The following is a 26,090-nucleotide window of genomic DNA, read 5'->3' on the forward strand; positions in this document are numbered from 1 at the left end:
TTTTGGAGGTTCAGCACTTGTGTTTCCTTCTCTATCTTTTAGATAGAAATTTGAGAGATGGGATCTAAATCCACGATGGATCTTTCCAGCAACTCTCAAAACATAAGACTTTCGTCCCTCATCAAGAACAAAAGTCGTCTGCAATGAAAAAAATTATAAGTAAAATATTTCAACAAAAAAAATTATAAATGACAAAAGAGAAGATCAAAAAATTTACTTGAATGTCATTCCATATAATATCTTTGGCATCCTTCAACGCCTTATCTCTCCAATTGTCAATTGTAATTGGGACATTTTGAGGAACAACAGCCCCAATATAGCTTACAAACATAGAGCTGTTGGGGTCAATTGGCTGACCACTCTCATTCCAGCCAACCTAATAAACATGCATTCTAATGATTACAAAAATTTAATAACATCAATACCTGAATAATGATGGTTCGAAGAAAGACGAAATGCAAAGAAAAGAGGGTTTGCAGAAAGTTCACAGAAATATGGTTCACAGAAATACGGTTTGAAGAAATACGTAATGAGGGTTACGTATTTCAATGAAAATATATTGTGTGAAATGGGAGAGATGATCTTGGATGGAAATAAGGTTCGAAATGAAGGAGATGATCGTGGAAATAAGGTTCGTAATGGACGGGATGATAGGGTTTGCAAAAGAAGAGAAGAACGATGAAGGTTGAGATGATAGTGAAGTTTACGTAATGAAGAGGAAAATGAAGCGGTTACTGTTATATATACGTAACCCTTTTACGGCGCTTTTTTATAACCTTTTTACAGCGCTTGTTTAAAAAGCGCTCTAAAAGGCTTAGGCCTTTTAGAGCGCTTGTTTGAAAAGCGCTGTAAAAGGCTTTAAAAAAAACCTTCATATAACATAATAAACCAAGGAGGTCTATTACAGCGCTTTTGCAAATAAGCGCTGTAAAATACTGTTTTAAAAATAAAATAAAGAGACCTTTAACAGCGCTAATTTGAACAAGCGCTGTAAACGGGTTTTATATATAACATAATAAAACAAGGAGGTCTATTACAGCGCTTTTGCAAATAAGCGCTGTAAAATACTGTTTTAAAAATAAAATAAAGAGACCTTTAACAGCGCTAATTTGAACAAGCGCTGTAAACGGGTTTTATATATAACATAATAAAACAAGGAGGTCTATTACAGCGCTTTTGCAAATAAGCGCTGTAAAAGGTCTCTTTATTTTATTTTTAAAACAATATTTTACAGCGATTATTAGCAAAAGCGCTGTAATAGACCTCCTTGTTTTATTATGTTATATGAAGGTTTTTTTTAAAGCCTTTTACAGCGCTTTGTTAAGCAATCACTGTAAAAGGCCTTATTGTTTTTGTGTTATGTTATGTTATTTTTTAAACAAGCTCAACATGCAAAACCCACATAGTAGTAACTGGTCACCACCAAAATCCCTTCCTCTTCACCAAACTCTTCTCCTTTTATGCATCTTCTTCACAAACATCAAAGCTTACTCTTTCACAATTCAATCTCTACCTCAACACCCTTTTTATCTCTTTACATTCTCTTTCCTTCTTAAATCGAAACTTGGTATTCAGGTTCATTGCCATGTTGCGAAAAATGGGTTTGAGTCTGATGTTTTTGTTAACAATGTGTTTTTGGGGATTCCCATGATGCGTACAAGGTGTTTGAAGAAAATCCTGTTAGAGATAGTCATGTTAGGTGTCTGATAATTATTATTAATAAAACTTTTTATAGCGCTTTTTCAAATAAGCGCTGTAAAATGTCATTTTTACTTATTTTCAAAAGGGCCGTTTACAGCGCTTTGTATAAAAAGGGCCGTTTACATCGCTTTGTATAAAAAGCGTTGTAAAAGATCTCAGTATGTTATTTTTGTGTTGGTTTTATTTGGGTTCAATTTTGGATGACTGTAACTGATCAGACATTTATTCCAATCGAATTATTTGCCTTACTAATTGGGATATAAACCATTCAAATTATATAAGTGACTTAATTTGCTATTCTGCCATATTAGTATAAAACACTCAATTCAAATTACATGCATATTTATCACAATAATTCATATTACATTCATATTTATCACAATAATTCAGATTACATGCATGACTTATATAAAACAATTAAACATATACATTAAGATGCCCTTCCTCTTTTCCTGGTGGCATTCACATTTGTTTGTCCATTTACAATACGAAACGATGGATTAATCCAAATTCCCTCATCATGATCATCTCTAAGATATAAACCATCATCAGTTGAATCAATTTCATGTGGTTGTTGTGATGTTGCAAATAAAAGATCATTACCAACATCTTCATCATTATTGTTATCATCACTTATTTTATTGGTCAATAGGACAACAGACCATTTATCATCAGAAGGATCAGTGACATAAAACACTTGTTGAGCTTGCGACGCTAAAATAAAAGGCTCGTCTTCGTATCCCACCCTATTAAAATCGACAAGCAAGAATCCTGACTCATCAATCCGAACGCCATTATTATTATCGACCCACTTGCAACCAAATATGGGAACACGAAACATTGTGTAGTCTAACTCCCATATGCGCTCGATAACCCCAAAATATGATAGATTTGCATATATTGGGTTTTTGTCTTTTGCACTTGAGACATGCATCGCTTCAGCTACGAGAGTGACTCCACTATTTTGCATAGTGGTCTGATCATCTTGTTCTTTGGTATAAAATGTGTAGCCGTTAATAACATAACCAGTGTAAGAAAAGACATGTAAGCTCGGACCATTTGCTAGCCACCTCAATCTATTTGAAATTGATCCGGGGTCTATATCAAATTTTGACATTATGTGATTTTTTAACCATGTTACAAAACTTCGATTGTGCTCTCGAGTTATCCAATTTTGATTCCTATTCATGTTCAAACGAGATAACTGATCAATGTGTATTGTAACATACGGTTGAACCTCATCATCATTGTGCAGAACATACAATTGTGCCTGCTCCCATTCTGTCCTTGATATAGTCAGTAGTCTCCTTCCAGTTATCCCTTCTCCTGATAGTCTTCCCGAATGACGAGACATGGGAAGCCCTATGGATTCAACATTGGACAGATATTCAGTACAAAATTCAGCAGCCTCTTCAACAATGTATCGTTCAGCAATACAACCTTCTGGTCGACTTCTACTTTTTACGTACCCTTTTAATATTTTCATATATCGTTCTATCGGATACATCCATCTCATATAAGCTGGCCCACAAAGTTGTGTCTCCTTAACCAGATGAACAGTAAGGTGAACCATTATATCAAAAAACGATGGTGGGAAATACATTTCAAGCTCACACAAAGTAACAACAATTTCCCTCTGCAATGTCGGTAATTTCTGAGGGTCGATCACTTTACTACAAATTTCCCTGAAGAAGAAACATAATCTAGTTAAGGCTAGTCGAACTTTTTCAGGTAAAATGGAACGTATACCTATTGGTAGCAAATGCTCCATTATAATATGACAATCATGGGTCTTCAAACCTTTTAACTTGAGGTCTTTCATACAAACCAAATTTTTAATGTTCGAAGAGTATCCTTCTGGAACTTTAACTTCGTGTAGAAATTTACATAAAACAATTTTTTCCTTTCTAGATAGAGTATGAGCGGCTGGAGGTAGATATGTGCGATTTCCTTTCTTTACTGGAGCCAGTTCATTTCTTATTCCCATATCGACCAAGTCCAATCTTGCATTGACGCCATCTTTAGACTTTCCTGGAACATTGAGTAACGTACCAATAACACTTTCAAATACATTTTTTTCAATATGCATCACATCGAGGAAATGTCTTATATACAATGACTTCCAATATGGCAATTCAAAGAAAATTGACTTTTTCTTCCACCCAGTTTTCACCAGCTCTCCCGCAAAAGGTTTGCCAAATTTATTGGTCAAACCTTGTACTTTTTCAAGTATTTGATATCCAGTCGGTGCTAAAGGAGCTTTACCTTCCTCTGATTTTCCATTGAATGCATTTCTCCACCCACGATACTGATGACTATAAGGTAAAAATCTACGATGTCCAAGAAACACATTCTTCTTACAATGTTTCAACCGCATCCAATTTGTACTCTCTTCACATATAGGACATGCACACTGACCTTTAATGCTATATCCTGATAAATTACCATATGCTGGAAAATCATTAATTGTGCCGAACAACATAGCCCTCAAATTGAAACATTCTTTCTTATACCCATCATAAACTTCCACACCTGTCTCCCACATACTTTTTAAATCTTCGATTAGAGGAGTCAAGTATACGTCGATATCATTCCCCGGTTGTTTGGGTCCAGAAATTAACAGAGACAACATCATAAACTTACGCTTCATACATAACCATGGAGGTAAGTTATATATTACCAAAATCACAGGCCACGTGCTATGTGAGATGCTTTGAAGACCATGTGGATTCATTCCATCAGTAGAAAGTGCAAGTCTTAGATTTCTGGACTCTATCCTGAATTCAGGATACTCGTGATCAATTTTTGCCCATTATGGGGAATCTGCAAGGTGTCGAAACATTCCATCTCTAATTCTTTCATCTGCATGCCATGTCAAGTGTTTTGAATCTTCTTCACTGCGATACATGCGCCTAAATCTTGGTATTATAGGAAAATACCACACGACTTTTGCTGGAGTAGATTCTTTCTTCTTATATCGAGAGACATTGCATTTCGGACACGCCTTAAGTAGTTCATATTCGTTTCGAAATAAAATGCAATCGTTAGGACACGCATGAATCCTTTCGTAACTCATTCCAATAGAACACAAAATCCGTTTAGCCTCGTAGGTTCGACTGGGAAGTTCATTATCATCTGGCAACATATCTTTTATGAGTGCTAATAATTTTGTAAAGCTTTTATCAGACCATCCATTACTCGCTTTTAAGTTGTACAACTTTAATATCGCCAATACTCTTGTGAATTTAGTACAACCATTATATAATTATTTCTCTGCATCACTTAACAAACATTCAAACATTTTAGGACAATCTCGAAGATCTTCTTCAACTGCTTTTGCGATCTTATCCACTCGGTCCGGCTCATATGTATCTGTATCGAAGTCAGTTGAAGCATATGTCGAATTATCCTCAAAATTAATGTTTCCTTTTTTTTTCTCACCATGTCTTATCCAACATGTGTAGCTTTGATCAATTCCATTACATACTAGATGTCCTTCTAATTCATCTTCTCTAACACGTTTTCCAAAACAACATTTTAAACAAGGACAAACTACTCTATTTGGATCTTTTGCATTCTTCACTGCAAACTCAACAAACTCCTTCACTCCAATTTCATACTCTTTTGACAATCGATTGGCTGAAATCCATTTCCTATCCATATTATACCACCTATATAAATGCAGTAACAAAAATAATAAGCTTTCAAAACATATCAACAAGTTTCAAAAAGAAACCAATATCAACTAACAATTTCAAAACAGAACAGATCATGTGGTATGAGTTTTTGACAATTTTTGACAATTTCAAAACATAACAGATCATGTGTAGAAGAGATTTAATATATATATAACAATTTTTAGTAGATTTAATATATATATAACAAAACATAACATATCATGTGTAAAAAATACCTGAGACAACGTAGATGGTCGCACAGTACGTAGAGGATATTAGGGTTCCCAACGTATATAATTATTTGAAAGATGTAGAGGATATGAGGGTTTCCAACGTATATAATTATTTAAAAGATGTAGTTTACAGCGCTTGTGAAAAAAGCGTTGTAATAGGTAGTTAAATTCAATGAAAGCGCATGTATTTTACAGCGCTTGTGAAAAAAGCGCTGTATTAGGTAGTTCAAATTTTTAAAAGTGCATGTGTTTACAGCGCTTGTGAAAAAAGCGATGTAACTGATACGCGAAAGCGCTTCATTTTACAGCGTTTTTTTGACAAGCGTTGTAAAAGCCTTATAACGTTATGCGCAAACGTTATATGACCTACAACAGCGCTTGTTTTACAGCGCTTGTCAACAAAAGCGCTGTAAAAGGCTCCGTTATTTTTAAAATATATTTACAACAGCGCTTATGTTTAGCAAGCGCTGTAAAAGGGGCGCTGTTAAATGTCATTTTTGGCGTAGTGATTAAAGGAGTCAGTTAGTTTAGTGATCAAATAAAGGGATCGCAGCTTGAGATTTTTTGAGTATATGTGTTTGCCTTAGAAACACAAATGGAGTTGTATTTATGCTTCTGGTCTTGGTAGTTGTACTATGTGATGCAAACAAGTTGAAGAGGGAAAAGTGAAAGGGTAAAAGTGTTGGGTTTGGGTTGGAATGTTATTAGTTTGTGGAGACGAGGTTTGAATTAACTTATGGGTTTAAAGACATAAGTTCAGGGGTTTGGGTTTATATGGATGAATTTACGAGTTTGTAAGATAGAGAATTTATATTTTTGATTATTTTATGTGTTTTTGGCCTAATTTTATTTTTAATTATTGTAAATTATTTTATTAAATTTTTCAAAATAAAAGAATATATATATATATATCAACTATGCATGATTTGTCCCCATCAATGACTGCCATGTCATTAAAATTTGACTGCTTAAACGTTTTTTAATTAAAACATAGGACTTTTTTAAATCTTTTTGAAATTTGTGAAAATATAAAGCATTAAATTATTTTTATAAAGGCTAAAATCAAAATTAAGACATTTTGCAGATATGAAATATATATATATATATAACTCTAATACAAATTACTAACAAATTTTATATAATTGAATAAAATAATCAATTTTTTTATTTTTGTTAATTTTTAAAGTGGGCGTATATATAGGATAGAGGTGGTAATTTGAAAGGCTTGTTTAATGGTCCTTGTTAAGAATCATTTATTGAGTTATTATGAATGATTTCTTTGATAATCAAGATTATATATGACTTTTTGTTTGGCATGAAAGAGATTAGAATGAATATACTATAAGGGTGAAGATAAGTATATATAATATGAGGTAGGATGCTAATACGCACAATTTTAAAATAATGTTCATGCAACATATTATTTGCTCTTCGTGCAGGTAAGTAATTCCCCACTATATTTTGACTTCTTTTAATGTGTGAGGTGATATTAGATATAATTTTTAAATGTATTAAAATTATAAAAAATATTTAAATGTAGAGGTGTGTAAAATATATAAGTTAATTAGATCATTTTGATAAATTGGATTGCACTGTATTAGAAAAACCAAATCAATTAAATGATTCATGAATTGAACTACATATTTAAAAGAATTTAGTTAATCCAAACTTAATTCAAAAACTAGTTTAACAATTCTAAAACTTTTTTAACTTTAACTAAGATTTTTTTTTCTCTTACAAAATATTCGAAATTTATTTTTCCGTGAAAAAAATATCGAAATTTTTTTTGGAAAAAAATAAAAAGATCTTTTAAATTCTTTTTTTATTCAAAAATTTTGAGAAAAAAATTGAAAATATTTATCCGTAAAACATTTTCGATTTTTTTTTGAAACTATCGAAACTTTGTTCTTGAAAATTTTTTATATTTATTTTTTTCGAAAAATTTTGACCAAACGAATTTTGAATTTGTTTCTGAAAAATAATCAAAACTTTTTATTTCGGAAAATTTTTTACATCTATTTTTCTTTAGAAAAATTGATATTCTTTTTTCGAAAAACTAGTTCGAAATCTATTTTCACTAAAAATTTGTTCAAAATATTAAACTAGTTTATATTTATAAAATAGTTTTAAACTGGCTCAGAACTACGCTGAAGTTGATTCGAATGTAGTTTTAAAAAACTGAACCAAACCATTAATGTGGTACAATTCAATTTAATTTTTACACCATGAACACCCTCACATTAATGTAATCTATGTTAGTCATTTATTTTTAAACTTATCTTTAGTTAATTAATTTAATCTTTAAATTTATTTATTTTTTAATCAATTTAGTTTATAAAATTATTAACAAAAAATATATTTACAAATGTGTTTGTAAATTTGATAAATTGATAGACTATATTAGGAACAACACATCACACGTTTAAAGACTAGATGAATATTTACTTTTTTTAATAGGTTAGATTACTCTTTTGGTCCCTTAACTTATTTTCTGGTTTCGTTTCGGTCTCTTAATTAATTTTTGTTTCCTTTTGGTTCTTTAACTATGGTTTTGTTGGCTAATTTGGTCAATTTTGAGTTTAAATCGTTAAATCACGAAGTATGTGTCAAACTGGTATCGTGACTATGATGTTTAAATTATGAAGTCTGAAAAAGAAGAAGTCGTTTGGTCATTCATACTGATTAACGGAACCATAATTAAAGAACTAACAGAATAAAAATTAATTAAAAGACCAAAAAATTATGTACAGTAACATCTCAATGTGAGGAGTATATAGAGTCTACAAAATTTAATTAGATGCAGAGACTCTAAATCATATAGTGGTAATTTAATATAACATGTATATACTTATTTATCTGATTAGCGAAAGTAGAACTCATCAAATGTGAGGAATATGTAAAGTCTACAAAATTTAAATACATGGTTGTTCTATGCAAGAAGGAGCATACCAATTCTATCAATAGTTACTTCACATCCTCTAAACAACGAAAGTGTATCACATTTCTCATTTTTTTTAAACTTTCAACAAATCTCTTACTATAGAGAGTCCTAAAGCAAAACATACATCAATCAGTTAAAATGAATTATCCTACCCCTAACTCTAAACTCTCACTATGTTCATCTCATATACTAGTTAGCTCTCACAATAGTACATCCGAAATTTGTAAATCAGTTGGCATGTCTAAATCTCACTAGAATGAGGTGATTTGAATTTGAGTTTGTGGAACTTGTGTCAAGTTGTTGATATCAAGCAACATTTTCGGTACACATTCATGTCTCGTATGTATTTGAAAAATGTGAATATATGATTAATATTTAAACAAATTGAAATAATACAATTAATTGATAAAAAATTTTGCATGTTTATCATTTGATGGTGCCATGTCATAAAGCAACCCATCAATATAAGAAAATAGTAGCATATGCAATATGCTTATAAAAGAAAATACAAATCTAACGTACAAATTAAAATGAAAATATGAAACACCAATTAGTATAGCATAAAGCATCAGTATAGCTACAATAACCAACTAGCCAACTTCAGACACTCAAAACTTACATGCAAATATTTTTTATAAAAAAATACAGCAATATTCTCCATGTACACCAAATTCATACTCCAACATCTTTGAATTTCCATACACCACAAATCTACACATTCCACCACCAAAATTCAATGCTAAAAATTCATAAAACAAGAGAAAAAACCTAAAATAAACAATAAAAAATCACTTACCAAGTGCAACTTTTTTTGGATTGATTATCAGTATAAAAGTGTATAAGGATTAAATCTAATTATTAATAATAAACAAGGTTATACTTTATCAAAATGCTTATGATTTCAGTGTTTTCAAAAATAGTCATAATGGTCTAAGTTTTATTTAAATGTAGGCTAAATTACATTCGTGGTCCCTTAACTTAATTTCAGGTAACGTTTTAGTCATTTATCTTTTTTTTTCCCGACTTGATCCTTTATTTTAACTTTAAATGACAATTTGATATTTTATGTTTTAAAATTTCAACAATGATATCCTTTTTTATACAAAAATTCAAAAAAAAATTCAATCAAAACTCATAAAATTAATTATATTCTTCAATATAATACAAATTTCATCAAATTCGTAACGCAAATCTTCAAATAAACTCATATTTTCATACTTTATTTGATATTTTTAGGAATAAAAGACTAAATCGGGAAGAAAAAAAAAGATAAATGACTAAAACGTTACCTGAAATTAAGTTAAGGGACCACGGATGTAATTTAGCCTTAAATTTAAGAAATTAATTTATTTGTTGAAAATTCATTTAATATTAAGAGAAATTATATTGATATTTATTAAATTTTCTTTAAACGACACTTACATCTCTTTTAGTTTTGAAAAAGTATCCACTTTTCCTATATTCACTAAAAAAATTGTATCAAATATTTTTTTAATCACACTTACATTTATTTTTATCAGTTACTTATATGACACGATTAGAGTTTTCGTTTTAATTTATATAGGTATCACCATGCATCTGGTATATGCAATTTTAAAATGTATGATTATATTTTTAGTGACATAAATTGAGTGTGTACTTTAGTGTCTTTTTACAAATGACAATAGAGTTGTAAATGTGACGGAAAAAAAATGTTATGAACAATTTTTTAGTAAATACAAATGAGGTAAATACACTTTGAAAATTATAGGAGGTGTGAAAGAAATCTCGGAAGAGGTAAATATTATTTCTCTTTAATATTATTATTGACAAAACTTGTTTAAAATAGTATTTATTAAGCATAGTCAAAGGTTACTTTGCTAATTGATATATATAATTAATTTTAGTGAGTTTCATATTATCATAAGCTTTATTTTCTTTATATAAATAAGCCCCCGTTTTTCTCCGAACCGATATTCAATGTGTTTATTGTTAAAATATAATTTTGGATAAACTAATTTAAATGTGTATTTAAAAATATATAATGGGAGAAAAGACCGCCTTAATTTTGTTTTAAACTCTTTTTCTTTGTCAATAACACTATTTGACTTAGATTAAAAATTAAAAAAAATAATAATAACACTACTTGACCTTTTTCATGCATTCAATAAATAAATAAATAAAACACTAGTTGAGCTTTCAACAAGAGTCGTGATTGCAGGTTCATTTTCCTTCATGCTGGACATGTTCTCTCTACGTGCACTCACATATGAGGATCATAATGTATATATAATATTCAACTCAAAATAATGTCAACTTTCTCTTCTTCCTTACCTATGTGCTTGCTTGCATCTTTTTAAGTAACCCAAAATTGAATTTTTGCAATCATAGTCACACTCAATCCAAATCTCAACCATTAAATAAATATATATATATATATATATATATATATATATCACACCACCTATTTATTTTAATTGTATTTTAAGTTTTGGATAATGTTCGTTATTAAGAAACGGATGAATAATTGTGCAATCAACAATTGTGGTCCTTCGATTTTCACACAAACATTCGCATGATTTTTGTCAAAGACAGAGATAACAATTTTAGTTTCTTTATGATAATATACATGTGCATTTTTGTCTTATATATACATAAATTTATTTTTTTTCTGTAACATTTAATAGTACGGTTGAATTTTTTATCTATATTACTGTAAACTTTTAGGTTAAATAACACTCGTAGCCTCTTAATTTAATTTTCGTTAACGTTTTAGTTTTTTATTTTTTTTTAAGTGACAATTTGATCTTTTATATTTTAAAATGTCAATAATAGTATTCTTTTTATTACAAAAATTTAAAAAAAATTATTAAAATTTTCAAACAACATGCATATAATTAATTATATTCTTCAATATAATACAAATTTTATCAAATTTGTAACCCAAATCTTCAAATAAACTCATATTTTTTATTTTGTTAGAGATGAAAATATGAGTTTATTTAAAGATTTAGTTATGAATTTAATGAAATTTGCATTATATTGAGAATGTTAATTAATTTTATGGGTTTTATTTGAAATTTTTGATGAATTTTTTGAATTTTTACAAAAAAAAATAACGATAACATTGTTACATTTTAAAATATAAAATATCAAATTGTCACTTGAAATTAAAATAAAGGACAAGTCGGGAAGAAGAAAAAAATAAAAGACTAAAATGTTAACTGAAATTAAGTTAAGGGACCACATGTACTATTTAACCTAATTTTTATATGCTAAAAATTAAAATATGAATCGTCTGGTTCATTCATCGTTTAAGATATCTTGATTCTGTAGAATTAATCCAAATTGTTTTAAAAAAACAAATTTAATATTATAGAATGACATGACATCATAACAATAACTCAACCTAATTCACTTTCATGTTGATGTTGTTTTACGGAATAACATTTAGATTCATATAAACAAACAATGAACCAAACTCACATTTGTTGCAACAAATTTAAAGCTGTATTAAAAATTTAAAAAAATTTAAAAAATTAAAATTAAAATTAAAAAGGAAAGGAAAAGTGAGTTTGACTTGTTCAAACCAACCATTAATTTATTTTTGTTCTCTTATATCTGTTTAGTAAATACTAAATAAAGGTATACATCAAAATATTCTATCAAAAAAACAAAAAATGAAAGTACCAAATAAAGACAAAAACCAAAAACCAACATGTAATAGAAACATTCCACATTATTAGCCTAAAAAATTGGAATTGAAAGGTTATTGTGTCATAGTTGTGATCCTTTCCTATTTTCCTCCAAAGAAAAACTAAAAAGTTGTTACACAAAAATCTAATAACACCCTTTTTTTTTCAATCTTGTTTTCCAAATTCACACATTTCAAATCTTTCTTTCTGAATCCCCCCCAGGAGGTATGGGGAAGATAGAAAAAAATAATAAAATGAAAACAATGTTAGCATCATCTCAACATTTTCTATCATCCTTTTCTATCCTCCTGGTCATTTTGTTGGCCTTTTTCACTTGTACTATTTCTTCAAGTTTCATTCCAAAAGATAGTTTTCTTATTGATTGTGGTTCTGAAAATGTAGTCACTTTACCTGATGGAAGAACATTCAAATCTGATCCTCAAGCTAACTCATTTTTACAAGCTAATGATGATTACAAAGTTTCATCAAATGATAATAGTGTTAATCTTCCTTCACCTATTTATTCAAATGCAAGAATCTTCATTCAAGAAGCTAAATATTCTTTTCATTTAGTTCAACCTGGTTTTCATTGGATTCGTCTTCATTTCTATCCAATCAAAAACAATGTCTTTGATCTTCAAAAAGCAACTTTTTCTGTCAATACAGAAACTTTTGTTCTTCTTCATAGTTTCAATGTTAATAATACTGATAAACCAATCCTCAAAGAGTATCTCATCAATGCAACAGAACCACAGTTAACAATATCCTTCATTCCTTTGAAGAATTCGGCCGCATTTATCAATGCGATCGAGGTTGTTTCCGCTCCTGATAACTTTCTATTCGATAGCGGGTCGGGACTATTTCCGGTCGCTGATGTGACTGGTCTAACAACATATGCTTTCCAGCCTGTTTATAGGTTGAACAATGGAGGACCATTGATTACTTCATCAAATGATACACTTGGTAGAGTTTGGGAATCTGATGAAAATTTTTTGACTAATAAGAATTTGGCTAAGAGTGTTTCTGTTGCTACTAATGCTATTAAGTTTCCTTCTGATATGCCGACGATATCGCCTTTAATTGCGCCACAAACTGTTTATGCTTCTGCAACTGAAATGGGGGATGCTGGTGTTAACATGCCAAATTTCAATGTGTCATGGAAATTTGATGTTGACACAAGTTTTAGTTATCTTTTAAGATTGCATTTTTGTGACATTGTGAGTAAAGGGCTTAACCAACTTTACTTTAATGTTTATGTGAATGGAAAAATTGCAATTCCTAATTTGGACTTATCAGCTATTAATGGTGCATTATCAACACCATATTATAAAGATATTGTTGTTAATGCAACATTGATGACACAAGGATTAACTGTTCAAGTTGGTCCTGCAAATGCTGATGGTGGAAATGCTAATGCAATTTTGAATGGTATTGAGGTTTTGAAGATAAGTAATACTGTTAACAGTTTGGATGGTGAGTTTGGTGTGGATGGAAGGAGAGTTGGTGGATCGAACCGCGGCACGGTGGCAGCGGTTGGATTTGCAATGATGTTTGGTGCATTTGTTGGTCTTGGTGCTATGGTGATTAAGTGGCATAAGAGGCCACAAGATTGGCAAAAGAGGAATAGTTTCTCTTCTTGGTTGTTGCCTTTACATGCTGGTGATACAAGTTTCATGAGTAGTAAGACTTCAATGGGAAAAAGCAATGTTTTCTCATCCTCAATGGGATTAGGAAGGATATTTTCATTTGCTGAGATACAAGAAGCTACTAAGAATTTTGACTCAAAAAATATTATTGGTGTTGGTGGATTTGGTAATGTTTATTTAGGTGTGATTGATGAAGGGACACAAGTTGCTGTTAAGAGAGGAAATCCACAATCAGAACAAGGGATTAATGAATTCCAAACTGAGATACAAATGTTGTCTAAGCTTAGACATAGGCATTTGGTTTCAATGATTGGTTATTGTGATGAAAATGAAGAAATGATTTTGGTTTATGAGTATATGCCTAATGGTCATATGAGAGACCATCTTTATGGTAAGAACATGCCACCTCTTTCTTGGAAGCAAAGGTTGGAGATATGCATCGGATCAGCGAGAGGTCTACATTATCTTCACACAGGAACGGCGCAAGGAATCATTCATCGCGATGTCAAGACGACAAATATTTTGCTTGATGAGAATTTCACTGCAAAGGTTTCTGATTTTGGACTTTCTAAGGACGCACCTATGGGACAAGGTCATGTTAGTACGGCTGTGAAGGGTAGTTTTGGTTATCTTGATCCAGAGTATTTTAGGAGACAACAGTTGACTGAAAAGTCTGATGTTTACTCTTTCGGAGTAGTCCTGTTGGAGGCATTGTGTGCAAGGCCGGCTATCAACCCTCAGTTACCTAGAGAACAAGTTAACTTGGCTGATTGGGCTATGCAATGGAAAAGAAAGGGTTTGCTTGATAAAATTATTGACCCTCTTCTTATCGGTTCGATTAACCCCGAATCGATGAAGAAGTTTGCTGAGGCCGCCGAGAAGTGTTTGGCGGATCATGGTGTTGATAGACCTTCAATGGGAGATGTTCTTTGGAATTTGGAGTATGCATTGCAACTTCAAGAAGCTTTCACACAAGGAAAAGTTGAGGATGAGACTAAATCTTCTTCAGCTGTTGTTCTTCCTACTACTACACCTCCCACTGTTAAGCTTAGATCCCTTTGAATCAAAATTTTGGGATTCTCTTTTAAGGTGCTTACCTAGTTACCCTCTCAAATCTATGAAAAAGGCACAAAGTTATTTAGTGGTTTGGCTTAATTGATAAATGTTCTTTGCAGAAATTTGATTATTTACATTTTACCTTTCCTTCCTAAGAATTAATTTGGGCATTTTGATGATTTTGGAATTATTGATAACTATTGTTGATATTGCCAGGTTCTCTTTTGTTGGCCCTTTTGCTTATTTTTCGCCATGATCCTTCTTTTTTGCATGCTTCATTCTGATTCAAGTGAAACCATTTTGTCAGACTTTTGTAAATTTCACTGATTTTGGGTTTGATCCCAGCGTTGCTGGCCCTGTGTATTCATGCGTATGAAATCCTGATTTGTGGTTTGCTTGCTGATATGATGATTTGTTTGAGCACGTATATTTCGAGTATTCTATGCATTTGTAATGAGTAGATCATCTTCTGTTTTTTTTAGAGGTATTGGAGAGAGTAGATCAGTTTGTACTTTGTAAGACTTCACACACTTCAGTCATGTTTGTTCACATACAACTCAACCAACCCTGAAATGTGATGCATTACTTCGCTAGCATGTCTTATTTCTAGTCTGCGATTAACCTGAAATGTGATGCACTTAGTTACTTATGTGCAGAATTGCATTCATTCCTGGCCGATATCCTAAAACCAGCAAATATTTTATTTGCTCATTGCGCACTTCTGATGATCCCCCATTTGCTTATCTAAAAGTACATAATGGTCCAGCAGAAGTTCAAGCTATTGATGATCATTCAGGAACTGCAATGTTTGCACAATTTAGTAATCTTAATGGAAGGTGAAAAATGACTTCTACAAAGTTGATTCATGTGAAGGAAGTGTTAAATTAATAATTTTTTATGAAGGTGGCCAAATAAAATGTTGGTGTATAATGAATGGTGTGTGATACTAATGTGTGGTGTGTTTTGCATATTATGATTTGGAGTATTATTATGTTACATGGTAGAAATTTGTAATACGATTATATGGTATTTTTATTACCATTAATCATATTATTGTATTATATAATTGATTTGTAATGTATTGTTATGTAAATTTTAGGGAGTGATTTTAGAAGCAAGTTTAAGGAAATTTCTGACTACTTGTTATAGCTAGTGAATTTGATTTAAATTTGTATGCAATCGAATAATAATTGTTGTAGCAAGTTAAAAGGCTTCTTTTTTTTTTTTTACAAGAAAATGAACCCTCTTTTTTCATTTGGTCATGTGATATTGCTAATGTTCAATCATGTTTTGCTTTTAACAAAGAAGTTATTATATTGTATGGTTTTGAAAAGTAGCAATTTTTGTTGTGGTACTTAAAATTGTCCCCGTGCAAAAAGTGCTCAAATATGTCAAAATCTTTCACAAATTCATCCTACAGTTACTGTGGTTTTATTTTTTGTTTAAAATCAAAGAGCAAAAGGGTGCGAGGAGTGGAGGACCATATGAGGCACCTACTTATGATGTCACAATTGACACAAATATTAATATTAATACTAATATTTCAAAATACAAAAGTTTTCTAATAAAATTATTCTCAAGTGAGAAGGTAGGAAAGTGACGAAGGCGTGAATAAATTTTTGTATAACTACCCATAAGCTTCTTGTACAACAAAAAATAATTATTTTGGGTTTTTCAAGCTACTAAAGCCAAGCTACAAGTTAGGCAATAGTTGAAAAATTAATTGATGAATGAAAAATTAGATTAAAGTTAATAGCTGATAACTCATAATTTATAGTTGAAAAGTTAACTGATGAAAATGAAATATTTGATAAATTTAGTTGTTATAATTATAAAATGATATAAAAGTATATAATTACTTAATTTAAAAAATATATAAATGTATAAATTTCATTTTTTAAAACAATAAAAAATAATATTTTAGAAAAATAAATTGTATCTGATTTTTTCATTTGCAAGATAAGTTCATCCCTAACATGATTCACTGGTACTATTTAGTAAGCCATTTTACAATTATAAAATTAATAATTATGTTGTTTTCTTTTGGCTTACTTGATTCAATATATAATTATTTGGTTTTATTTTAACTTGCACAAGTCTATTGCATGACTGGTTGACGTTTCCAAACATTGTCTTATTGTTAATGGGTCCAATTATTAAATAAATGTGGTTCAAATAAGATTTAAACCATTTATAGGGGTCCTTAATGGTAATTTTAGAAAAGGTACAAGCACATGCATGAAGTTTTTATTTTATTTTTATGACTGGTTGATTCTAATAGTTGTAACATACTAAAATAAGGATTGAATAGATGAAAGAGCATTGGTTTACAAAATGTTCCCACATTTAAATGGAGGCAGCATGTTGAATGATTGAGAGGAAGTGTAGATAAGGATGGGGTCATAATCACCCAGTTTGTATAACAAAATGATGGGTGCATTTATCAAATGTTTGAAAAATATAAACCAAATTTGTAGGGCTCAAAGTAGTGGGACCAATCTGATATCCAACACAGGTTGATGTGGGACCAATTTTACATTAAAGAGCATTGATATGAAATAAAAAACCAAAACTTCATTGGAAAAAAAGTACAGCTTTGCTTTCTTTTCTCTTTTTGAGGGAGATTGAGAAATGATATTTCAATACAAATTTGACAACTACAACTATAATTTGAATGGTTGATTCGGTTCAAATATGCAGTTAATTTCTACTTAATGTAATTAACATCAATTTTGACTTTCATTATCCACAATTTTGAAGGTGTTGAAATATACATTAATCATTCAATTATGTTCAAATGTTCATCTGACAATCTTAAAACCATTCAAAAACTATTGACACGTCTGTTATAAAGAGTTGACCTTTTTAAGAACTCTTGACACTGCCCTGACGAAACAAAAATCACAATTGAAAGCTTAAAATATACATGACAATAATAATTGAATAAAATTCCAATTAGCAAAACTTGTGCTAACTAATCTCAGGTGTTATAAAGTTAATTTTGAGGTCAGTGATCCTCTCCTCTCTGTCAGACGTCAGCGAGAATATTACACATTTGCTGCTACAGAGAAAAGCAAAAAAAAGGGAGAAAGAAAGAAAGGTTTTGTATGTATCTATCCAAATCAAAATAGCAGCAGACCTAACAACTATGGCCAAAAGAATCGCCAAACCTCTAATCAAATACAAAACTAGAATGCAAGATCTCATCCAGATTAATTAATAGTTACTACTTACTATGACACTCTTCTCTTTTTAAAGCCATCTAAATCCCCATCAAGCATGACAAGATCGTCTTCATCATCGATAACTTGCAATTGCTTGTTATGTCTTGCATCGTCAGTGGTATTTGACTTATCGGAATCATCAGGGAGCTTTCGTTTCTTCAATGGAGAAACTATGCCTATCTCATCATTGTTATCAGATGTGTTTGCACCATTACTAACAGACTTGTCTTCATTTTCTGCGGCTGACACTGGTTGAGTCCATCCTGATAGAACCATTCCATCAGGTTCTTTCTCTTCATCAAATTCCTCTCTGAATTTAAAGTCACCAATAGAGAAAATAATTCAGAACCAGAGAAAAAATCAAACATAAGGGTAACAGAATGGGATAAGAATGAATTGAAATATATCCTTAATTCAAAATGCAAGAAGAAAATGAGAGAAAAGAAACAATATATAATCTTGCCAAATTCCTCTAACAATTGATATAACAAAACATAAATAGAATTGAGTAAAAACCTGTGCTTTATGTTAATATTGCATTTCAATTCTTGTTGAAAATCCTCTACTGTAAGCATTGTACCACCAGTTACAGGAGAAGGGAGCTCAGCAAGAACCTGAACAGAATAGTTAAAATGGCTAAGTAAAATGTAATGTCATTTTCAAACCAGAGACAAGAAACATACCTTTTCAAGGTTGGCATTATAAATTGCAACCATGTCGTCCTCGATATCACCAGCTTCATAAAGGAGGTTTGAAGCATTCATAATAAGTGGAAGGCTCATACCAAGTTTAGCCTTGATAATCTTTTCGACAACATCCTTCAATTTTGAACGGTTTGTGTTTATTTCAAGCAAAATAGGACTCTGTTCCCGTCGTATACAAATATGGTAAGTGTGAGCATATTGATAATATTGACTTTACGTAACCGATGAGACAAGGGAAGATTTGGCATACCTCAGAACAAACATAACATGATTTGTTAGGTTCAAATGGCTCCACTGGCATAAGCAACATGTTTCTTGATGGGTGTTCCAGACAATATGTCATTCTGTGAGATGTCCACATAGGATTAGAAGAAATCACTAAAAATACAGTAAAGAAAATGCTGACTTGAAAGATCTTATCACTTATCGTGTAACTACCACTTATCGTATAAGATCTTATGCAAAACACATTTCTAATAAAATCGAAAAAGAATGGGAATAAAGCAGAAGGTGAAAACAACCTTATAATAATATGCTGTCTGTAGAAGCTTATGAAATAAGCTGGAAAACAGGTTATGTATAAGCTATTTTCATAAATTTTTCCAATTACTTCTGTAACTGCTTATGTTATATGTAATATAAATTCAAATATGGTCTTCCCAACACACCCTAAGAAAACTACTTTGTTTAATATTTTATTCAATTTGTTTAGCTATGTAAATTATATTGCAATGGAGTGAACAGAAATGATAATGTTTTGATCATTCAAAACAAAATACAAGTGAACCAAACATAAATGCTTTCATATAACACCAGCAATATGATTATGCTACAAAAACAGTTTTCCACCACCAAAAATGCGAGGAGCTACAGAAGGTGGTATTTTCCTCAAGGCATATGGTTTGACACTTAGAATGCTTTCTCAAACCCCAGACGTAACAAAATCACTTATTCATCACTATATCAAAAGCAAAACAAAACACAAAGACGAAGGAAGAGGAGTCACATATACCTATAACTTTTAATGTCATTTTTCAGCACCTTAATTGCTTCAATGACAATCAAACCAGCAATAACAGCATTTGTTGTCGCTACGGCGTGCACAATGTTACCAGCAATTCCTTTAGCTTCAAAAAGGCTGTGTAGAGGTATGCCAAATGAAGCAGCTCGTATGTTTGCAGCTGCAGTGACAAATTCTACAGCCAACTGGTCATCTTTATCAAAGCTCAGATTGCCAATCTCCTGCTCAAAAAATACATTAAAAAATTAAGGGTTCCATATATGATTATTATAATATGCCCTTACATCAAAGTAAGTGTGAAATCAGACCAACCTTTTCTCTTTTTGTGAAAAATAGCCTCAGTGCTTCAAGAAGTATTCTAGAATTTTCTTTAAGACTCCAGATATCTTGTGGGTTCTTCATGCCCAAAGATGCCATGGCAGAAACTGATAAGCCATCACCAGAAGCATTATCGTTGTCCAGATTTCCATTCTGTTTAGCCAATTCATCGGACAGGACATCCTTGCTGTATATAGGTTTCGGTCTATTTCGATTTTTCCATGTCTCCTCATTGGACAAAGCTAATTCAATATTATACCCAAATACATGATCAAATATTTTCCTTCCATATTGAGTAATGTCTTCATCTTTGCTATGTTCAAATATATCATCTACATTTTTTGATGAGCTGGCAGCATCACTTGAGCGAACATTTAAATCGTTGTCTTGATTCTTGTCCCCAAATAACTTGGAAAATAGTAGGTCCTTTGCCCACACAATACAGTGAACAAACTGCCAATAAAATACAGAAAAAAGCTTAGAACTCACTACTCTTTAAATATATATTGAAATCATAAGTCTAGTTTATGTTCAACTTGACGAAGCAAAATTCAATTGTTTTGTTTGTGTCAAAAACTTACCTACTTGTCTAAGATATAACTAATGAGTGCCTTCATATTATGTTAAACTGTATCAACCTAATGGCCATTCATGATAAGTCAAGATACAACAAGGTATCATAAAGATTACATTCAGTGAAAATTCAAATGGTGATGCACAGCCTAAAATTTTGATGTATGATCCATGATCCTATAGCTTCATTATCTTCTATGTTTCATACATACAAACTATTAGATGCGAAGCAAAAAAAAAATGACTGACTAAAGGTATACAAAGAGTCAATAGTTGCATAGTAACAAGAATTGTAAATCTATAAAACAAAAATTCATAATTTACATGTTTGAAGGTCTATGGCTCAAAACAATTCATTGAAAACATATTAGTTTCTTAAATTTTCTAATAAATTCCATTCTAGAGGAAAAACTCATTCAGTGCATAAATGAAAACCAAACCATACCTTTGATGGGGTACTTGTGATAGTACAGACTGGATATGTCTTGGGGGCTGGTTTAGGCTGACACTCGTAGCACTCAGTCCTTCCCTTGACATGTACTGTAACCTGTTTTCAATCAAAGATATATCACTAAGATTGAAAAAGCTGCAACCAGTGTTGCATAACAATTAAGTATATAAACATATATTGCAATTAAAATCATGTTGAACCAATAGTATACTTTGAAAGTCATAAACAAGTTTCACACAGATGCTTGCCGAAGTGAGTAGACAGCCGCGGCTACAAAACTATGAGGAAAGAAAACAAATAAGAGATATTGGATCTCAAACGCCAAACCAGATCAAATCAAAAGTATATAAAATAATTATTAAGGATTAGAAGGTTTCAAATCAATTTATTTTCAGAAAACTTAACAGAGAATCGGTATGAAGAGAGGGGTGTGTTCACTGAAACTTTAGATGATAACCATTGAATACAAATTAAGAATTCAGGTGCCAAATAAATTCTGAAGATTTGAAGCATGTCAAAGGAAACATAGTTTGCTTTCCCAATCAGAAGATTGATTATCTAGGCATAAGACATAAATTTGGTGATTAATTACGATGATAAGAGATTTTAACAAATCTATTTATAATGACAACCAGATAATCAATGATTAATTAAATTAACAAAGATACTCTTCAGCAAATAAAAATAACTGACATGCAGAAAAATAAATACTGCTAAAATACAACCTGTATATATGGAAATGGATATAACTTACCAAGAACCAATAACTACAATTAAATTACCTGACCAAGGAACCCAGTAGTTCCACTTTCAACCAAAGGGACATCAGCTGCCAAGCACAAGCGATTCACATGTCGGCGTGCATCTAGATTGTCGAGACCATTTAGAACGACATTAAATTGCTTAAAGAAGTCCACATTGAAATCAGGACCTTTGACATTTGCATGATATGATGTGATGTTTATGTGGGGCCTAAATTTTAAAACAGCATCCCTAGCAACCTGGTTGAAGACTTTATCAGATGGTTGTGAATCATAAACCAATACAAATAACAATAATGACCATAACAGATTAACTTACTTTAGCTTTGGACTGCCCAACATGGGATTGTCGAAACAAAAATTGTCTGTTCAGGTTACTGACTTCTATAGTGTCCATGTCAATCTGCACATTGGGAACAAAATCAGCATATTAATGTAATAATTGATGCAATAAAGCACATTCATAGCTTAAAATCATATACATAATTCAAGTGAAAATTTGAAAATATACAAAATACAGTAGTGACAGTGTAATTTATTCTATCCACAACATTCAGCAGATCTGCATTTTCCATAACCTATCACCCTGAGTACTAACTACCAGTCATAACAACGTTAATTAATATATACTTATACCATCACCATCCACACTACAAACTACCATTAATTAAAATATGATTCTTATCTAACAACTTTAGTCACAAAAACTCAAGAATCCACAGCCACCCAGGCCAAGCTAATAAATACCCTTTTTTCATCATTGCCAACAACACCAATTACCAAAAATAGAAAGTAAATCCAACACATTGTAAGCACCTAAACAGCACGCCCTAAACACAGAATTACTGTGAGATCTTATTTCCCCAATTACCAAAGCAGAAAAAATTGTTCAACGTTGTCGATCGTAAATCTTCGAAAATAGCGATTAGTTCAAATCTAGTTACACTTCGGTCATATAGCGCCACTATAGCCGCTATTTAACAACAATTTGTACTAAATAGTTTACCGCTGTACAACATGGATATGGTCAAATTCCACTAAGCCATAGCACCACCATAGTCAGCTATTTGACAACATTGGCTCAAACTTTACCAAAAGAATAAAACCCTAGAACCGAATACTTGAAAATTCTTCCCAATTAAAGCAAACAATGGAGTTTCAAAGCAGAAGTAAGAAACCACCAATCAGATCAAAAGAGATCAGGAAACCAATACAACAAGTTTTAATAAATAAAAAAATTGAATAACAAATTTAAGCACTTCAATTAAGAACTCAAAACAGTTACATAATTTCTAAGTTCACAAACCAACACTCACTCCTCACTCTCACACACTTAACAATTCACTTACACACACACACACACAAAAAACCTAAAAATTAAAAAACAAAACCAAGGCGCGAAATTATGAAAACACCATTAAAAATAAATAAAACCCCAAGTTCGTAACTTTACCAAAAATCTAAAAACCCAAAGTTCAAAAAACCCTAAACAAAACAACTAAAACTTTAAATTTCAAAATTAAAAAATAAAAAAAAAAACCCTGAAAAGAAGAAGAGTGAAGGAAGAAACTAACGATGTGTATGTCAGAGAAACCGGAGAGAGCGAGAGTTTTGAGAAGCTCGCATCCAATTCCACCAGCACCAACCATGAGAACTTTTGCATCCTGAAAAAATAAAAAAATACAAAATACAAAACGACATCAGAGACATGCAAAACGACAACGTTGAAGAAAAGAAAGGAGAAAAATGAATTTGGTTATTTGGTTAGTTACTTTGATAGGTGAAGAAGATGAAGAAGCCATTGAAAGTGATAAATTAAGTGATAAATTAGGGGTTAAGTGAGAAAAGGGAGAAGAAATAGAAGAGAGAATCGTTGAAAAATCATGAGAGAGAAAGAGGGAACATAAATTGAGAAAATTTCGTCATTTTATTTGTTGTTTAAAAGAAAATTTAAGAGAGATTTGTTTTGGAGAAGAATCGAACGGTTGACGTGTGGGTGTGGACGGATCTAGGGTCGTCAGGGGGAAAAGAGCGCCAAACCAAAAATTATGTAAGTTTCCGCATAATTAAATTATATATACTTTTTTATAAAGCAAACAAAACAGTATATGACGTGGAAACTAAACTCAAATACTCAGCCCCCAACTACACCGACCATGATGTCGTGCATGTGTTTCGGTTAAAACAGCTCTTTTTTTCTGTTTTTAGGAAATTGATTTGATCTTCCGGAGTTATTTACTAATACACTTTTTTATTTTAAAAAAATTACATTTTTTTTGTTACACTTATATTTATTTCTATTATTTATTATATGATATGGATAGAGTTTTGTTTTAATTTGTAGAAATACATCTAGTATTTGATATTTGAATAGTTTGATTATGTTTTAGTGACATAATTAAAGTATGTAATTGTGTGTCTTTTTTATTAATGACATATAAATATATAAGTGTAATGGGACAAAAATGTTATACCCAATTTTTGTATTGAGTACAAAAAAGATAAATGCATTTTGAAAATTAGATAAGATGTGAATGTCATTTAAAAATATCTTGGAGGAGATAAATTAATTTCCTTTTTTTTAATGGTTAATTTGTTTATTTATTTATTTCTTTAATCTTTTTTGCATATCTTCTTTATTTTTAAAAGTTGGTAAATCATTGAAGCAAAAGTTTATCTCCTGAAACAATTATATTTTTGAAATTATCAAAAATAATGTAAATAAAAGTTGGTATGGAAAAATTGAATAGACCATTTTCCAATATAATTTTCTATATTTATTCTCTTAACCTATCCTTTTAGAATCGTTCTTATATTTAAGTCATAGTTTGTAGTTTCTCTGCTGAATCAACCTAAATTGATGTTAAAAAACAAACTCATCTAAATTGATCATAAAACGGTTTTAACATGTAGATTTTTTTACTTTTAACATGAAGATATTGAATATTAGATTAGATTTATTTATAGTCATTGCATGTAGTAGTAATCGGTCGGTCACTGCCTCTTGAAGATGTGTGCAATTAAGTCATCATACATATACTATTTAAAATTAAATGCAAAAATGTTTAGATATAATTAGTGAATTTATTATTGGTTGGTCTTTAAGGAGTTACTTGATATAGATTTTCTTTTCTTTTTTTTTTAATTTCTTGTTTTTAGATATTAGTGACTTTGGAATTTGGCGCTATAATTTTTAATACAAAATTTAAATTTTTTATTGTGTATACTACAAACAACAATAATAAGTGATTAATTTATAAAAAATTATCTTAAAATAAATTGTTCTTTAATTCTTTGTTGTTTTTATTTTACAAGTCTATCAATTAGAAATATAATATTAATTAATATTTTTTTATTGTATCATCTAATTAATATTACTATTATTTTGAAATCAATATCTTACACTTTGGATATATGATAATGACATCAATTAATGTGGGGCAATTTATTGAAAGTGTTTATTCTTTCTAAAGACTGGTTTTTTAAAATTCATACAACAAAATGAGGAAAAGGAATTAATAGTGTTTTTTTTAACTAAAATTTTAGTAGTTAGTTTGTTAGGAAAGTGAACATTTGTTAGAAGTTAGGATCAAATTATAGATTTCCTTCTTGTTGCTTCATTGACGGTATAACTCATGCTACTATTCTATACTTTTAGATACATGTATGATATTAGTTTGTTCTTTTTATCCTGTAATTGTTTTAGTAATTATAATATTAGAATTGTTTTATTGGTTGATTATATATATATATATATATATATATATATATATATATATATATATATATATATATATATTTAGTTTAAAATTTTCAAATAAATATTGTTTTAAAATAATAAAAAATATAATTTCTCATATATAGTTTCTTGTGCATCGCACGAGTTTAAAGTCTAATTTAATCTATATGTTTAGTATGTAAATAGCGGTAAAAATATATCAACCGTACGACAGGAGTCTCTGATTTAGTTTATAATAGACTCAAGTTAAGTCATCTCTTTCTAAATAGAGAAAGTCAAATATTTTTCATAAGTCTATTTAGTTAAAAAAAATTAGACTATGTACCATAAAAAAAGTATCTTATGTTTATTAGATCGACCTACTTAAGTAA

At 30.6% G+C, this 26,090-nt stretch overlaps 2 protein-coding genes across 2 annotated transcripts; one reads left to right on the forward strand and one right to left on the reverse strand.

Moving 5' to 3' along the window:
• The first annotated feature begins 12,224 nt into the window (after window positions 1–12,224).
• Window positions 12,225–16,034, forward strand: LOC101502818 (probable receptor-like protein kinase At4g39110). The gene is made up of 2 exons (XM_004510940.4): window positions 12,225–14,917; window positions 15,650–16,034. The coding sequence occupies exons 1-2, from the start codon at window positions 12,454–12,456 to the stop codon at window positions 15,766–15,768; spliced, it is 2,583 nt and encodes an 860-aa protein (XP_004510997.1). The 5' UTR covers window positions 12,225–12,453; the 3' UTR covers window positions 15,769–16,034.
• A 1,833-nt stretch (window positions 16,035–17,867) lies between these two features.
• Window positions 17,868–23,908, reverse strand: LOC101502509 (SUMO-activating enzyme subunit 2). Its single transcript, XM_004510939.4, has 11 exons — window positions 23,753–23,908; window positions 23,555–23,644; window positions 22,300–22,383; window positions 22,002–22,220; window positions 21,214–21,315; window positions 20,190–20,648; window positions 19,869–20,098; window positions 19,107–19,200; window positions 18,836–19,015; window positions 18,669–18,766; window positions 17,868–18,462 (listed from the first exon to the last, which is right to left on the reverse strand). Exons 1-11 carry the CDS (start codon window positions 23,780–23,782, stop codon window positions 18,162–18,164), a joined length of 1,887 nt encoding a protein of 628 aa, XP_004510996.1. The 5' UTR covers window positions 23,783–23,908; the 3' UTR covers window positions 17,868–18,161.
• Between the last annotated feature and the right edge of the window lie 2,182 nt (window positions 23,909–26,090).

Source organism: Cicer arietinum, chromosome 7, assembly GCF_000331145.2.
Source record: "Cicer arietinum cultivar CDC Frontier isolate Library 1 chromosome 7, Cicar.CDCFrontier_v2.0, whole genome shotgun sequence".
Classification (NCBI taxonomy): Eukaryota; Viridiplantae; Streptophyta; class Magnoliopsida; order Fabales; family Fabaceae; genus Cicer; species Cicer arietinum.

What these genes read in the sequence shown, in the direction of transcription:
- LOC101502818 (XM_004510940.4), top strand. Translation starts at nt 12,454, where the DNA reads ATGGGGAAGATAGAAAAAAATAATAAAATGAAAACAATGTTAGCATCA. An exon ending in TACTACACCTCCCACTGTTA is followed by an intron (nt 14,918 to 15,649) that starts AGCTTAGATCCC and finishes CATTGCGCACTT; the next exon opens with CTGATGATCCCCCATTTGCT.
- LOC101502509 (XM_004510939.4), bottom strand. Translation starts at nt 23,782, where the DNA reads ATGGCTTCTTCATCTTCTTCACCTATCAAA. An exon ending in GTTTCTCTGACATACACATC is followed by an intron (nt 22,384 to 23,554) that starts GTTAGTTTCTTC and finishes CCCAATGTGCAG; the next exon opens with ATTGACATGGACACTATAGA. An exon ending in CATGTTATGTTTGTTCTGAG is followed by an intron (nt 19,016 to 19,106) that starts GTATGCCAAATC and finishes CGACGGGAACAG; the next exon opens with AGTCCTATTTTGCTTGAAAT.